General features: G+C 38.5%; 1 protein-coding gene across 29 annotated transcripts in view; it reads right to left on the bottom strand.

The window, feature by feature from the left end:
• LOC128929302 (uncharacterized) overlaps positions 1–17,064 on the bottom strand; it is a 397,062-nt gene that overhangs the window by 87,014 nt on the left and 292,984 nt on the right. For 4 of the 29 annotated variants that reach the window (XM_078345949.1, XM_054243038.2, XM_078345950.1 and 1 more), the window contains one exon: positions 6,308–6,516. The exons of 22 other annotated variants lie outside the window; for them this stretch is intronic. In XM_078345949.1, the coding sequence (XP_078202075.1) occupies positions 6,453–6,516 (64 nt within the window). In that variant the 3' untranslated portion in view covers positions 6,308–6,452. Of the gene's footprint in view, positions 1–5,328; positions 6,517–17,064 lie in introns of those variants that run through there. 3 more of the 29 variants (XR_013524978.1, XM_078345951.1, XR_013524979.1) reach the window with 2 other exon arrangements.

The raw sequence follows: 17,064 nt of genomic DNA, 5'->3' as shown, positions 1-17,064 counted from the left end.
CTGGTTCCTCTCATCCCTTGAGGGTCAGAAATGAATCCATACTAATAGCTCCTGACATCTGTAATCTCTGGGGCTTACAGGATTCTGTGTATGCAGTTCTCTAATTAGACCAAGAGCTTTTCGTTGTTGTTGTTGTTGTTGGGACAGGATGGTCTCACTCTGTCACCCAGGGTGGAGTATGGTGGTGCAATTATGGCTCACTGCAAACTTGACCTCCCTGGGCTCAAACCATCCTCCCATCTCAGCCTCCTGAGTAGCTGGGACTACAGGTGCATGCCACCATACCTGGCTAATTTTTGTACTTTTTGTAGATACAGGATTTCAACATGTTTCCCAGGGTGTTTGTTCTTGAACTTAGGAGCTCAAGCAATCTTCCCGCCAGCCTCAGCCTTCCAAAGTGCTGGGAATACAGGCAGAAGCCACCATACTTGACCCTAGACTGAGACCTCTCTTAAAGGCAGGGGGTCTCAGCTTGGCTTAAACAGTCATTTTTAAATGGGGCTGACTGCACTTTAAATGCTTAGATGCTAAGTTGCTTAATCTTCAGGATTCCCAAGGAACACCTGGTGGCCCTGCTCACATATAGACACATCCTTTCAAGAAGGTAATTATATATAGGAGTTGAAAAACAATGTAAAACAATTAGCCAAAACTATTCTTTGGAACCAGTTCTAGGTACTGCTTTGTAACTGAGAATTTTTCAAATGGTGAAATGTGGCTGGGTGCAGTGGCTCACACCTGTAATCCGAGTGCTTTGGGAGGCCAAGGTGGGCAGATCACAAGGTCAGGAGTTCAAGACCAGCCTGGCCAACATGGTGAAACCCTGTCTCTACTAAAAATATAAAAAATTATCCGGGCATGGTGGCAGGAACTTGTAATCCCAGCTACTCGAGAGGCTGAGGCAGGAGAGTTGATTGAATCTGGGAGGTGGAGGTTGCAATGAGCTGAGACCACACCACTGCACTCCAGCCTGGGCAACAGAGTGAGACAGCATCTTAAAAAAAAAAAAAAAAAAAAAAAAAAAAGGTAACACACATCATCATTCATATCTGACTCCTCTATCCCAGATGGATCATTTATTCTGTGACCAATTCAGAGGTTCAGCAACTCAAGGTGACAGAGTTAAATTCTAAGCAAGCCATCAAACTCTTCTCTGGCTATCAGACAGCAACTCATGAAAATAATTTCATGTGATTTAAGCAGACCAGGCCTGCAAATAAAGCAGCCGTTCTAAGGAAGTGGGTTCTGGGGTTATAACAGTAAGCACTGAAGGGGGTGTCTAAATGCTCAGTCAGAACACGTGTGCATGACTGGGCGGCTCTGTAGCTGTGAATGGTATAGCATGGCATGAATGGAATGTGCTGGAATGCAGAGGAATCCCAGGGTTCCTGTTGACCATTACAGGGGTGGAGGGTGACCAACTGTTCTGGTTGTTAGCACTGAAAGTTCTGTGTCCTGGGAAGCCCCCTCAGTCCTTGGCAAAACAAGATGGTTGGTCACTCACTCTGCGTGGTTTCCAAATGTCAGCTCACTCTGAGGGCAGCCCGCCCTTCAGAGGTGGCTGAATTCATGAGACACATTGCAAAATGTGTCTCTGGAAAATGTGTCCCTGGAAAATAAGGGAAAATAAAGGAGCCCCGTCAACCTTTAGATCTGAACTTTTTCTGCCTATGAAGTTCTTGCTTGGTGTTTGTAGATTTTATGTTTTTCCATCTTCCAGAACTAGAACTGGCAAGCAGGGGATATGGGCATCCTAAAGTGGGGCAGCCATGATGTTGGAGGTAGATCCTGCCTCAGTACTGAGGCCAGGCTTCCACAGGATCCTTTGAGGCTTCTGTCATGAACTGCCAGAGTTCCAGCAGGAGGTGTTGGGCTAAGATCAGGTGTCAGAGTGGGAGCCTCACTGTGGTTCCATTTGCATTTCTCTGATGATCAGTGATATTCAGCACCTTTTCATATGCCTGCTTGCAATTTCTATGTCTTTTTTTGAGAAATGTCTCTTCAAATCTTTTGCCCATCTTTTGACGGGATTATATTTTCCTATAGTCATTTGAGTTCTTTATGTATTCTGGTTATTAATCCCTTGTCAGATGGGTAGTTCCTCCCATTCTGTAAATTGTGTCTTCATTTTGTTAATTGTATCCCTTTGCTGTGCAGAAGCTTTTTAACTTGATGTCATCTCATTCCTCCACTTTTGCTTTGGTTTCCTGTACTTGCGGAGTATTATTGCTCAAGACATTTTTGCCTAGATCATTTTGCCTAGATCAATATCCTAGAGATTTCCCCCAGTGTTTTCTTGGAGTAGTTTCATAGTTTGAGGTCTTAGATTTAAGTTAACATATGTTAAGTGCTTTGAGGACAGAATGAATACTATATAAATATTTGCCATAAATAGTTATTACTGTTGCAAATGGAGAGTTTAACAGACATATCACCAAAATATACTTCTATTACTTCCTAGCTGTGCAGTGATGGGCAATTTGATTCACCTCCTGGAGCCTCAATTTCCTCATCTATAAAGTTTAATCTCATAGATTACTTATGAGAATTAATGAGATGACTAGCATAATTTCCAGCATAATGCCTGGCATCCTGCTTGCTCAATACATATTGATACTTTCACATACACAGTAAGTTAACATAGATTTGATGCCAGAGCTATTTAGTCATGTTCACCAAATAATTATATATGAAGCACTACTGGTGATTATTGAACCTGGTCCTTGGACTGTCATTGTTCTTGGTTAAGGTGCAGCAGATATTAACTCTTATGCTTGATGAAAACAGACATTCAGGTTCTTTGGTATTTCAATGGCAAGGGATGCTGCAGCAAATTTTTTTTTTTTTAATTGCATTTTAGGTTTTGGGGTACATGTGCAGAACATGCAAGATAGTTGCATAGGTACACACGTGGCAGTGTGATTTGCTGCCTTACTCCCCTTCACCCACATCTGGCATTTCTCCCCATGCTATCCCTCCCCAGCTCCCCCCCCACCCGCTGTCCCTCCCCTATTCCCCCCAGTAGACCCCAGTGTGTAGTGCTCCCCTCCCGGTGTCCATGTGTTCTCATTGTTCATCACCGGCCTATGAGTGAGAACATGCGGTATTTCATTTTCTGTTCTTGTGTCAGTTTGCTGAGAATGATGTTCTCCAGATTCATCCATGTCCCTACAAAGGACATGAACTATGAACCCAGTAGCTACTGAGCAGATATAGTCTCACTTTATAACAAAGCATACTTTCATGAGAATCATGGAAATTGTTTACCAACTCCCAGAGTATTTGGTTACAACCACAACATTGTTTACCAGTTGGAAATGAAGGCTTTTGCCTGTCTGGAGCCAGCTCAGAACCACGCAGTATCTGCAGAAGAGCCAACAGGTCATGGAATTCTTTCTCCAGATGCTGCTCATCATTGCTTGCCTAGTCCCAAAAGATTTGTATTGTGTCTTTTGTCCCTTCTATCCCTTGCATGGATAGCATGCACTACCCTTCTTTTTTCATCCGATACCTTCTCTGGCTTGCGAAGGCCTTTCTACAGTCTTGCCTCCCTCTCTCCCACACGCCGGGCATGCTTCTACATAGCATTACATTGTCTATTTGCTCCTCTTGCCAGAATTTTTTGGAAGCAACTAGCCTTTGGTCTTGCTATCTCAATCCCTGAGTGGGAAAATAATTAGATTCTTCCTGACTCACAAGCAAAGTTCATGGCTGCAAGGAAAGGCCAATGTTATCCATGGGCAGCCCTGAAGATGCCAGCCACTGCATGGGAAAGGCCAACAGCAAAGTATCTTTACCTGACATACATACTCACATTCTTTTCACTACCTTCCATTTTTATCAGAATGCCAGACAGATTGATAATATATTCTAGACAATTGTTCTAAGCCACATTCTTGAATATTTAATAGAGTAGATGATGTATGGGTGGTATCATCTGCATCTTTTTGTTACCTTTAACTGTTCATACTTCTGGTTATCTGATATTTGATATAAGCATAAAGCTGAATGAACAACATGGCTGCTTTGTGAATATGAGGTTATGCATTCCTAACCTCACTGTTTGAACACCTATGATATGCCATGCCTGTGCCAAGCCCCATAACAGGTCAAATATGACAACGTATTTGCATGACAGTATGCAGAGAGAACTACATCAATGATAACAGGACTGCATAGTATTAGGTTGGTGCAAACGCAATCACGGTTTTTCTGTGGCAAAAACCATTACTTTTGTACCAACCTCGTAACACAGGCATGGCTAAGGAAAGCATCACATCCTACTGGGAAGGTGGGGTAGGGATAGAACACGGAGGGGTGTTTGGAAGACAATCACATTAAGCTGACTGCTGGAACAATGGGTAGAAACCCGATAAATGAAGACAGGTTGGGTAGGGGGAGACCTGTGTTTCCTTCAGCCCTCAGTGTTTGCTGATTTTGTGACTATAGACAGTACTTTACCCCTGCTTTCTCTAAGCATTAGGGACTCTGGAACTTTCATATAAGGAACAGAAATCCCCGTTTTTTACAGTACAATAAAAATATGAAATCTCCCTACTTAGAAAGTAGTGACTTCTTGTTTGGGGTAATTTTCTCTACCCTATATTCAGGCATGACCTATAATTTTAGTTTTTGGTTTGTTCCCCTCCAGCCCCTCATAATACTAGGTTGCAGCCTGAGTCGGTTACCCTGGATTTCTGAGTTACAAGACATACAATTTTTACATTGCCCCAAATCCTCATCTTTGGCCCTTGTCAGGGAATCTGTAATCATGGGAACAGGCAAAGTAAATTTTATGAGGGATGAGTTTTCTGCTTAGAGAGCTCAGGTCTGTGTAATTGCCAAGGGAAATAAATGGTTGGGCAATCAGGGAATGGTACTGAAAGTTCTGCATGCCAGGAGAATAAGGAGGAGAAGGGGAGATCATGAGGCAAATGAAACAGCTCTAATCATAAACTTGACCTTCCTCAGGGTATTTTTGTGGAGTTCTGATTATGTTGCTATCTAAGTTGTTAGGGCCAACAGAGAATGAGGGTTTAGTATCTTCTGAGAGACAAGGAGGCATTAGCAAAACATCTGCATTTGCAGATGGACGCCCCTCCAAATCACTACCTCTTTCCTAGGGAAGCACCTTAGTTTCTAGAAATATCTTCTAGGCCTGGTCCCAATTGGCTCTGCAGTTTCAGTGCTGCAGGTTAGGATGCTATGGGATGTACCTAGAACCCGAGGTGTGGGACACCCCTATCCCATGAGATTTAATTTTGCTCAAAGCCCTTTCCAAGGTTTTACTGGCTGTTTGTAATTAAACAGAATGACATAACCAACCACTTTTTGGCTTTGAGAACCTCACTAGTAATTCATAACTGGGAGAGAATTTTGAATCCAGCATTAGAATTTCATACAAGGGTCAATAAAAAAAATGTTGCATTGTCCTTCACGGTTCATACTTCAATAAAGTCCAAAAGAAAAACCACAGACTGATTAATATTGTTCTGGTACATGGTCTACCCCAAGGCAAAACAAAATGTAATTTATTCCATACACTGAGAAATAAGGTAAAGCATGTTGTAATTTTATCAGAATTTTGTAAGGGAGAAGATAATTTAAAGTTCTTCTTCTGGGCAAAGTCACCTTTTTTCCTTATATGTACTTTGAACTATGTAACTGATACCATTCTCATTCTTTTAAGCAATATAGGGAAGAAATAGTGGATTTTAAAGTTTCTCTTTCGAAGAACAATCAAATCAAAAGAATATTACATTGATAACACTGAAATCACTTGGAATAATAAACACAAATGCTGTATGTAAGGTGGTATGATTATGCAAGAAAACAAATAAGAAAGTTTAAGAAGTTGCATCTTTCTGGAAGAAATTTTCAAAAGATGTTTCAAAAGCAGAATTATGATTTTCAGTGCTAGGGAACAGTGAAACTGACGTGTCATGCCTCCAGAACCTATTCTTGGTTTTTGCTTCTGTCAAAACAGATTTTGTCACTGAGACTGAATTAAAATTTTATCTCCTCCTCTAATTATCTAGTTGTTTATTTAAAGAGGAGTCAGGAGGCTAGCTGAACATTAAAAGCTGAGTGTGACCTCCAAAAGATGAGTCAGGAAATAAAATGGGAGCACTTTGAATCATGGCAGAAATATGTTGACTGGGGAAAGGTAAGCCGCTGTTGCTCAGACGTTGAAAACACCAATCCCTTATCTTTTATGGTTGGTGCCATGATTTCTCAAACACAGTCTGATGGATCTGGGAGAGCAAACTCCTAGTGGAAGTTATTTCTTTCCTTGTTGTGAATTCAGAACTCTTGAGCATAAACTACTTTCCTTCTTGGCTGATGACCTCAGGCAATTACAAGGACTTGAGAATGATAGAGCTGTGGCATCTGTCAACCCACTGGTTGCCAGAGTTCATGTGACTAATATGGCTGGCTAGATGTCCTCTTCCTCATTCATCACATACTGAGAAATACTCCTGAAATTCTGTGCCTGGTCCAAGAGAATGATGGTCCCTAGTAGAGAAGAACCGTTTTTCAGTCAAAAGCAAGCTGTCACAGCACTCACCTACAAGAAACTTTGTACCAGTTAAACTATTACTGGCAAATTTAAGCAGAAAATGGGGATTATTATAATGATATTAGCATACTTTTAGAAGAAAATGTAAGAAAAATTATGACCTTGGTAATGGTGAGGACACATTGGTTACACAAGATGAAAAGCACAAACTATGCAAGAAGATTGATAAATATGACATTAAAATATAATTAAAATCTATGTACCAAAAGACACTGGAGACAAAGTCAAAGCAACCATAAACCTAGGGAAAATATTTGCAAAACAAGTACATTTTTCATCTCATGCATTATAATTTTCACCTCTAGAATTTCAATAAGGATATTTTTATATCTTCCATATTTATAATGTTCCATCTTTCCTCTAGCTTTTTGGACATATGGAATATAGTTATAATAATTTTAAGTGCTTATCTGTTAACTGAAATATCTGTACCAGTCTGAGTCATTTCAATTGTTGATTTTTATTCTTGCTGAGGGCTATTCTATTTTCCTCATAAGCTTTGACTGGAATGGCAGACATTGCAAATTTTACTTTGTTAGGCATTGAATACTTTTGTATTCTTGTTAAAAATAGTTTGATTGCTTGGGGCATTCTTTTAATATTTTTAAGTTGACCATAACAACATTTATTCTAGGGATTATTAAATTCATTGCTGGGGTATGTGTTTTCTGACTACCAAATTTCCTCTGAATTATGTTTAGTAGTTTGGCGGTGGGAATAAGTCAAGAAACAATGCTACATGATCAGGGGTTTCTGAGCAAAAGTTGCTGACACCTGGATTAAGGATTTTTGAAGGGCAAACGACTTGGGAGTTCTAGATAAAGACTTTTGGAGAGGTTTAGAAATAACTCCCCTGGGTGGAGGTTACTGTGAGCTGAAATCGTGCCACTGCACTCCAGCAGGGCAACAGGGTGAGACTCCATCTTGGAAAAAAAATAACTCCTCTGGAACTATTTACTTATATTCCAAAGGGTCGTTGGCTTACAAACCTTTACCTCTTTCCCCCAAAAGTACTTTTGTTTATATTAAAAGCAGCCTCTTTCCCTTTCTCTGGAAGGAGGAGTGGCAGATGTGTCAGCTGCCCTATAAAAGCTGTGAGAGTCATCATTTCAGGATTGCTCTCCTTCTGTAAACAACCAAAAAACCACCAAAAAAATAAACAAACCCAGGTACACAGAAATGGTTTTGGTCCTCAGTGCATTGCCTTTTGGAGCTTGAAGGACTGACACAAGTTGTCCTCTGATGAATTATAAGTTTGTCTCTGACTCAGAAACCTCATGTTTCAGTCAGGATAAAAATTAATACATATAGATATGAAAATCTTCCAGGCACTAAGTTTTCCAGCCCTGTGTGAATTTTGAGTATGTTCCTTCTAATTCTTTTGCATGACTCTTTCCCCAGCCTTGGGTCGTTTTATCATAAGTATGTGCTGGGCGGTGATTTGCAAAGAGATGTAGCAAAGTTTCAGTTTGCTCTCTGTTATATTTCTCCCCTCTGGTATTCTGTCCTGTGAATTCTGGCTGCTTAGAGCCTCCCCTGACCCTTAACTGTTTCCTCAACTTAGGGAGCACACCAGGCTTTGCCTGTATTTCCCCTTAGTGTGTTGCAACCTGAGGATTCTCTCAGAAGGCAGTAAACTAGGGCTTCACAGGATTTGTTTCATTTTTTTTTCATGTTGCTCTGGGATCATTGTTTTTACTGGTTGATGTCCAAGGTCTTGAAAATTGTGGTTTTATATTGGGTCAAGTGTTTTAGTTGTTATAGAGGGAAAGTAAACTCAGCACTCTTAGATGAAAGAAGTCATATCGTAGCATTTTAAATAGAGAAAACTGTAAGAATACCCACTGTCCATATCAAGAAGAAATAAATTTTTGATAAGCATACAGTGAGTGATACAAAATACAACAGTGAACATTAATGAAATATCTCACACACAAAATATTGAGCTTCTGAGACATGTATACAACTGTCTCCACTCAGAAGTAAAAAAGCTTGGCACTTATTTATATACACACACACATATACATAATGAATGTATATTACAAGCTTGTTCAAAATGAATGGTTACGTGTAACATAATTGTTGGTGGGACCATGAGAAAAGTTGCTGAAACTGACTTCTGTGAGTAAATCTGATGGAAATGATAATATTTAAATGATGAAGGCAATTAACAGGCATACACACATGTACCTTTAACAAAACATCCTGAAGATGGATGTAACTTAGAGAAATTATAATAAACAGAAATAGTATACAAAACTATAAGAAGCTGGGTAATAAATAGATAATTTTTTGGTTACTTCTGAAATATGGAAGTCTAACAGTTTTTTCCTGTGTTGAATGGACAAATAGTGTCCTGTCAGGGATCTTTGTTTAATCTGATCAGTAGAGAATTACCATGTTCTATACAGAGATTTTATGTATATACACACATTTTCTCATAGAGACAGGAAGATGTCCCTCTCACTCAGGCTGGAGTACAGTGGCATGATCATAGCTCACTGTAGCCTTGAAATCCTAGGCTCAAGCAATCTTCCCACCTCAGCTTCCCAAGTAGCTGGGATTACTGTCTTGTACCACCAAACTGGATAAAAATTCAAACATTTTTAATTTTTACTTTTGTAGAGACAAGAGTCTCACTATTTTGCCCAGGCTGGTCTTGAACTCCTAGGCTCAAGCAATCCACCTGCCTTGGCCTCCCAAACTGCTAGGATTACAGTGTGAGCCACTGTGCCCAGCCTAGATTTTTGTTTTAAGATTAAAGGAAATTTAAAAATTACTACAGAAAGTAAAACTATTTTACCCCACATAATTAAAAATATTTTATTAATTGCAGACAACAAAATCCACTCAGTTTCAGCAGAAAGGAATTTTTCGAAGGGTAATAGAGCAGCACATAGAATCTCAGGGAGGGCAGAGAACCAGGCTTGGTTGCACGTAGCCAGGACCAGTGGAGGTAGATGGCATTACCAACCTCACCATGGAGCTGTTGTAACAGAAGCAGCACCATTGTTGCCACACATCACCCAGGATCTATAATTCTAGGGGTTCGAAGCTAAAACTCTGCTACAATGTCTCAGAAAAATCAGATGCTTTCACCATCGAGCTTATCAGGAGTTTCCACAGGCAGACCACCATCTTACGATGCTTACTTTGTACTGCACTTGTATACAAGAGTCTCTGCTTGGCAGAACCTAAGCCATAGGAGGAACTCCAGCTGCAAGAAATGTAATTCCTTCATTTGCATTCCTTGACAAGCTAGAAAGGGATGATGGGAGCATAGAGCAATCAACAATGTCTTCTCTGGTCCCTTTGACCACCACTCCCAAACCCTTTCTTCTGTAACCCTTTGCCTCTCTACCCCCAGAAGCAACTAATGCAAACATTTAACTAAAAAAAAAATACATTATAAATTTATCTACATTTTCCTTACATGGTCCTACAAATTTATTTTTCTTTTTCATGTATTTGTGATCTGTTCTCCTCACATATTGCTGATACCCTCCATCTAGATATAGGCCATTTTACTTTTAAAATTTATTTTTATTTATTTTTATTTTATTTTTATTCACTTTTGATGAACATTCAGTTTGTCTTTATTTTTTAATGTTATAAAGGCTGATAAAATTAGTATTACTATGCTTATTTCCTTGGGACTATTTATATAAATTACTCTAGGCCAGAGTTTCTCCAAATTCTCTGAAGGTAAGAAGCACCTGGAGGCTCTTATAATACAGATATAATTTCCTAGGTTTCCTCATACCAGTCAAGGGCCAAACAGAAAACTTGGAACACTCAGAAAAAACTGAAGCAAGTTTAATTACAAAGGGACTATTTATAAAAACATGAGTATAGCTCACAGGATGAGAAGACTTTTGCTGTAAAGGACCAGATCATAAACATTTCAGGGTTTGTGGGACACACAGTTTCTGTTGCATATTCTTCATCACAGCTCTTTAAAGAAGTGAGAGCTGTTCTGAGCTAAAGAACTACAAAAACAGGCTGGTGGTTTGCTGACCCCTGGGGCTTTGATGAGACAAGGAATAGTATAGTCATCTGGAGCTAGCAGCAACTAAGGTTTTATTACCCAGACCTGAAAGAAAGACATAGGTTACTGGAACCAGAAAGGAAAAAGGATGTCCTGCGGAGTTTCATGCCTTGAGGGAACGATGAAAGAGCCCTTCTGTGGAGAGCTTCCAAGGAGGAGTTAAACGCCACTGTTTGCATTCCTACCAGGGCTCTCCATTGGCTAAACCAACTCTGAAGCTAGAAGAAATGGAGCCCTGCTGTTGCAATGTAGTCCAGCCTTCTGTCACACAGAGAGGGCAAGGCGGAGAGTAAGTTTGAAGGAATGATCAGAAGGTCTCTAAGAGACATCCATTGGACATTCTGAGACAGGAATGGCTGGGATGAAACCTCGGAGTTCCTGCTTTTAACAGTAAACTAAATTATGTTTAGCTGAAAACTGAACTGTTGAAAAACACTGTTCAAGAGTAAATAGCTAGAAGTTAAATTGCTTGATCATAGTGTGAGTTATTTTAAAGCTAAATTATTTTGCATCATGACCATATCAATTCAATCTATAACTTGCCATATAGAAAAACAACTGATGTCCTCCTCAATCTCAAATACTTGATATTGTTAAACTTTTCAAAATTTTCTAACTTAATTAGTAAAACATGAAATATTTTTGGTTATAGTATTATTGGTAATATTTATCTGATTTCCAAGAAGAAACATTTTCATATATTTGTCATTTCAATATCCCTTTTTAAATGTTTAATGATCTTTAGTCATTTTCTATTGTTTTTCTTTTTCTTATTAATTGGCCAGAATTTTTTATATGTTCTGGATACAACCTTATGTCTAATATATGTTGCAAACACATTTTCCTCATCTGTGGCCTTTTTTCATTCTGTGTTTTTTTTTTTTTGCCATATGAAATTTGAAAATTTTTATGTAGTAACAATTTTATTTTTAAATTTGTGCTTTGTATTATTTGACTTTTCCAATTAAAAGTTCATTAATGTGTGTTCTTTACTTTCTTCTAACAATTTTGTAGTTTTTTTTAATATTTACAGTTGGAATTTGAATTTTTTCTCCAAACATACCAAAATGTCTATAAAGTTATACTGAATTACACTGTGTATAAGTCATTATGTCTTGGACTTAGAATTCATTTTAAAAAATTAGTTTTAGGGGCAACATGAATAAATAGTAGATATTTGAAAATGTCAATACAGAGAATTTTGAAAGAAGGGAGATTTCAGCTTTGGCAATCTTTGGTTAAAATAGAGTATTACACAAGAAGTAAGAAAGTAAAAACACTAGTACAATTAATATTAATAATTTAAAAATATTTCTCAATGTAACATTACCATTTATTCTAAGAACAATTTGATTTAAAATATGTTAAGTTTAGCCATTTGGCCAATAACTAACCTGCTATTTCTGTTAGAAGTAATGGCAAGGGTGTGCTTTTAAGAGATGGAAAATAATATTTTTGAAATATTTTTCAAAAGGTGGCTTGAGTACATACATCTACCTCAAATATCCCCAACTTTTTTCTGAAACAAGAGAAATTAATTGAACATATGGATTGAGTGTGGTGACTCATACGCAGCACTTTGGGAGGCTAAGGCAGGAGGACTGCTTGAGCTCATTAGTACAAGATCAGCCTTGGCAATATAATGAAACCCTGTTTCTACAAAAAAAATAAATAAATAAATAAATAAATAAATTAGCTGGGCATAGTGGCGAGTACCTGTGGTCCCAGCTACTTGGGAGGCTAGGGTGGGAGGATTGCTTGAGCCCAGGAGGTGGAGGAGTGGAGGGTGCAGTGAGCCATGATTGTGCCACTGTATGTACTTCAGCTGGTGGGTGACAGACTAAGACCTTGTCTCAAAAAGAAAAAAAATATGCGATAATGAGGGTCTGGAATACAGAAAGACAACTGGCAGCCAGAAAATTTTGACGAAATCATGGAAATATATAAAATACATACAATCAGATTAATGGGATTAAAAAACAAAAAAGATCGGAGGATGCCTACTCTCTCAGAAGCTTAGACACTCCTTCCCTGAGGTGCACCCATAAAGAAAGCTCCAACCTTTAAGTCAGAAAAGTGCCAGTGATTAGAGACCCTACAGTCTGAAGAGCCAGACTTATGGGTCTCTAGTTACTGGCACTTTGCACCTTGATATGGACCATATCAAGGCCTTTCACCTACCTGCTAACTCCTAGCTCTGAGCAGAGGCCTCTAGGGCAACGCCTTATTTTAACTTAACTAAGCAAAAAGTTGAAGTTCCAGGCTTATTCTCTACAAAATTGGTTAGTCAGTCTGAGGAGTATTTCTAGAGTAGATATTATGGCCTGAGAGAAACACAAAAACTTGAGGTAATTCAAGACTTACATATCAGAAATTAAATTATTTTAAAAGCCAATTTTTTTAAATGAAATACTTTAAGTTTTTCTACTACAGAGTAAAATGCTCCTTGCATTGGCAGTTTTGGGATCCACAGTCTGTTTTCTCCACGCCTGTTGATATGCCCTGCCACTGACAGTTCACAACGAGCCAGTCATTCATTTAACAAACATGACTCAAGTGATTGTCAGGCATAGAGCAGGAAATGAGATGGACATGCCCCTGCCCCCATTGTGTTTACATTTTTGGAGGTGAAAGACACATAATAATCAACCAAGCCAGTATATAAAATAGATATTCAAATTCTGAGAACTACAAAGAAAATAATCCTAAAAATGTGTGAGGTAGTAGGGGGCTACTTCAAACTGCACATCAGAGCAGGCCTTTCTGAGGTGACATTTGAACTAAAATCTGCAGGAGGAAAAGAACTCACTTATGAGAAAAGCAGGCTGACAGAGCATCCTAGACAGTGGGAGAGGACAGAGCTAACCAGCCCTCCTGTTTTAAGGGTTGCTGATAATTGATTTCAGAACTTGCATAAGGAAGCATTTATATAGTTTTGTGTATATGTAAGTTTTTGCCACAAAATTACAAAAATGAAAAGAAAAAAGAAACAGATCTAGATGAAAAGGGAAACGGTTCTAGTGGACTTCTGTTTGTTTGCCAGCTTTTCTTTCTGCCCCCTTTTGCTTTTCCCTTTGGGAAACTCTCACTCTCCCACTCATTTGTTCATGGTAGAATTGTTGACCATAGTGTCTTCCACCCCTGTGAAGTGAATATAAGGCCCAAATGAATGCTTTCTCTAGGAATTTGAATCTTGAGTGACTTAAGGAGAAAAGTGTTTGGAGCTGTGTCATTTTGAAGGCAGCTCTCTAAATAGACTGCACGTTGCTTTCTATTTTGTCTTTTTCACTCACCTGCCCCCAGCTGCCTGGTACTTTTCTTTCAGAGGAAATTCTGTTTTCAATTCTGTGTGTCACTCAAAATCATTCCAGTGAATTCCTTCTCCTTATCAGCTCAAGTTAGCCAGAGTTGATCTCTGTTCTTCACAACCAAATTACGCTAACTTGACAGAAAACCAGTGCAGGCACCTATAGATAATCAACCTAGCTCTTCAATCATAAAATGAACTGACAACCAAAGATCACACAACATTTGGAGAAAACAGCAGAAAAGATAATAACCAAGATGAATAGAAAAAAACTGACCTAACAGAAGCATAAAGGACAAAGTTATGATTAGGAAACCTTAAGATTATAAACCTTGACCAAGAAAAAATATATAATTTATAAGAATAAGGCTAGAGAGATGAAAACAGTTGAGGAAATGTGTTCAGTTTCTCATCTTTCACAGTGAGAAGCCAACAAACTCCTTAATAATTCAAGCCAGAGTGGTGTAAATATATTATTTAAACTTGTAACAGTCAACACACACACACAAAAAGAAAAACTAGGACACACTTAAAGCAACTACTTCAGGATTTGGAGATTAACAAAAATATTGAATTTTAGATTATTCTGCGTGGTTTGAGGTTTTTAAACTTCATCTGGCATTAGTTAAAAATTAAATCTACTTTAAAAGATAATTCATATTATACAAATGATGCATATTATTAGTTAACCCTTGCTTATGTTTAATTTTTAAATAAACTATATCCATTTATGCTGGGGTATTTAGGAACCTCCAAATCTCATTCTTGACCAATGACTCTCCCTCAAGGGTCTACAATATGAAGTGTGTAAACAGGAGGAAAAGCAAGAGAAACAGAAGGCAAAGAAACACTTTAGTCCTAGCTGTGTCTTATTTGACAACCCAGTGCTCAACACAACACTGTGAACTAGTTATCTGGGCTGTGACACACCTGGCAGGGACTTTATTCCTTAACCTGGGAGTCAGGTAAGCAGGCTGTGAAGTAGGCTTGGTCTGTTTCCCCCATTTATCCCAGAATCGATCATGCACACTAATGGAAGAGAAGTCCAATCAGAGAATTTGAAGTCTCAGAGACAGAGCCCAAGAGAGGAATTTTCTGTCAAAATGATGCAGAGAAGGAAATATAATTCAGAGACACTGAACTACCTGTACTTCTTCCATGCTGAAGGAGCCCCAAGCGATTCCCATTTTAGTCACATGGAAATAAACAGAGATGGGCAAGAAAAACTCCTTCCACATATGCTAACCTTTTAACCCAAAGGTTCTCAGCCTGGCTGTACATTGAAATCACCTGGGCAACTTTAAGACTTCTAAAACCTGGGCTGCATCCCCAGAAATTGATTTAATTGCTCTCAGGTACCTTGGACAGTGAGCATTTTAAAATTTCCCCAGGTGGTTTATGGACAAACAATTCTGAAATGACTTTCTGTATACTGGAGTAAAAAGATCAGCACATGGGCAATGAAGGGTGGGAGTCAGGTTTCTCACTGTCAAGGGTGAGGAAGTTACAGATCAGCAAGAAGGGAAGGCTAGAACGAACCCCGTAGGCTGGATTAGAGTTTGAGACATCACTATGAACTCCTGTTTAACTATACACACACAAACTCAAATAGACACAGAAACAATCAGATATGTGTGTGTATACAGGTTAATATACAAATATATAGCAATGACACTTCAACAGCAATGAGCATTTCCAGTTCCCAAATCTTGGTTTCTACTTGTCATTTTCCAATAAGAAGAACCAGGTTTCTTTGGAGAAATGGCTGATTCTAGTTCCAAGGCATGAAAAATACAAGATAAACCTGGAGCACCTTGTGCTACCAGAAATTAAGGCAGTGTTCAAAAATAAAAGAATGGGATTATGTCAAAGGGACACAGGACACCTGAAAGAACTAATGGCCAAAGCTGGAAATATTTGAGCAATAAAATAAAAAATGTACTGTATTATAACTCAAAGTAAATATGAATACATTGGTCCATACTGATGTAACTGAACAGGGAGAGAGAGAAACATTGTTCACAGAATAATTCCAAATAATTTATGTACGTATTTCCCTTTCCAGGAAATGAAGCTTAATTCTTTCCTTATCTTCCTAAAGCTGGGCTAGACTTTGTAATTTCTTTCCAAAGAATAAAGTAGGAAAAGGGAAAAATGTAATAGTAACTTATGGTGGAGAAATCTGGAAAACATGACTAACGAAGTGATGAAGGTTGAAGGTTAATATCACCTGTGATGCCATGTGGTCATCATGCATCCCACGATGTTATGTGATGAGAAAGGCACTTCACCTTTGTGATACTATTCCCATAAACCCACAATCCCATTCTAATTTTGAGAAAAACAGGCAAATCCAAGTGGAAGAACATTCTATGAAACATCTGTATTCCTCAAAGCTGTCAAAGAAAGCATAGAAAGACTGATAACATGTTACAGACGAGTGGAGACTGAAAGACATAAGGTCTAAATGCAGTTTGGTACTCTGGACTGCATCCTTGAACAGAAAGAGTATGATAGAAAAACTGGGGAAATCTGCATAAAGTCTGGATTATAGTTAATTGTAGTGTACCATTGCTGTTTTCTTAGTCCTGGCAAATATACCGCAATAAAATAAGGTGATAACATGAGGGAAAACAGCGTGAGGGATATATGGGAAATCTGCATTATTTCTGCTGCAACTTTTCTATATATCTAAAACTACTCCAAAATAAAAGTTTATTTAAACAAAAACAACAAAGCAAGCGATCAAGTATTGGCCAAGAATTCCCAGGACAGAAGTAGCTAAATGATCTAAATAAAATAAAGCTCTCATAATATGTGAAGAAACTTCCCAGTTGATTCTAATTACAACCCAATTTGAGAATCACTTTAAATCCTTTGAAATCTTTGTTTCTAGAACATGTGACCAAGTAGCAGTCTTTGATTTTTGACCAAAGGTCTTCCCTCCTGTTGAGGTAGAGAGAAGAGGAAGCTTGAAAGCAAGGTTTTTAAAACTACTTACCACAGAGGCCAGGGATCTGTATCAGGGCTGTGGGGAAATATAGGAAACTCTGGATATTTAATTGTTCTTAATTTTCACTAAACAGCCTTTTCAGGCATATTTAGGAAAACACAGAAGAACTCAGATTT

This window comes from Callithrix jacchus, chromosome 12 (assembly GCF_049354715.1).
Source record: "Callithrix jacchus isolate 240 chromosome 12, calJac240_pri, whole genome shotgun sequence".
Classification (NCBI taxonomy): Eukaryota; Metazoa; Chordata; class Mammalia; order Primates; family Cebidae; genus Callithrix; species Callithrix jacchus.
The sequence above is the reverse complement of the archived record's forward strand: the minus strand, read 5'-3'. Positions and strand labels throughout refer to the sequence as shown.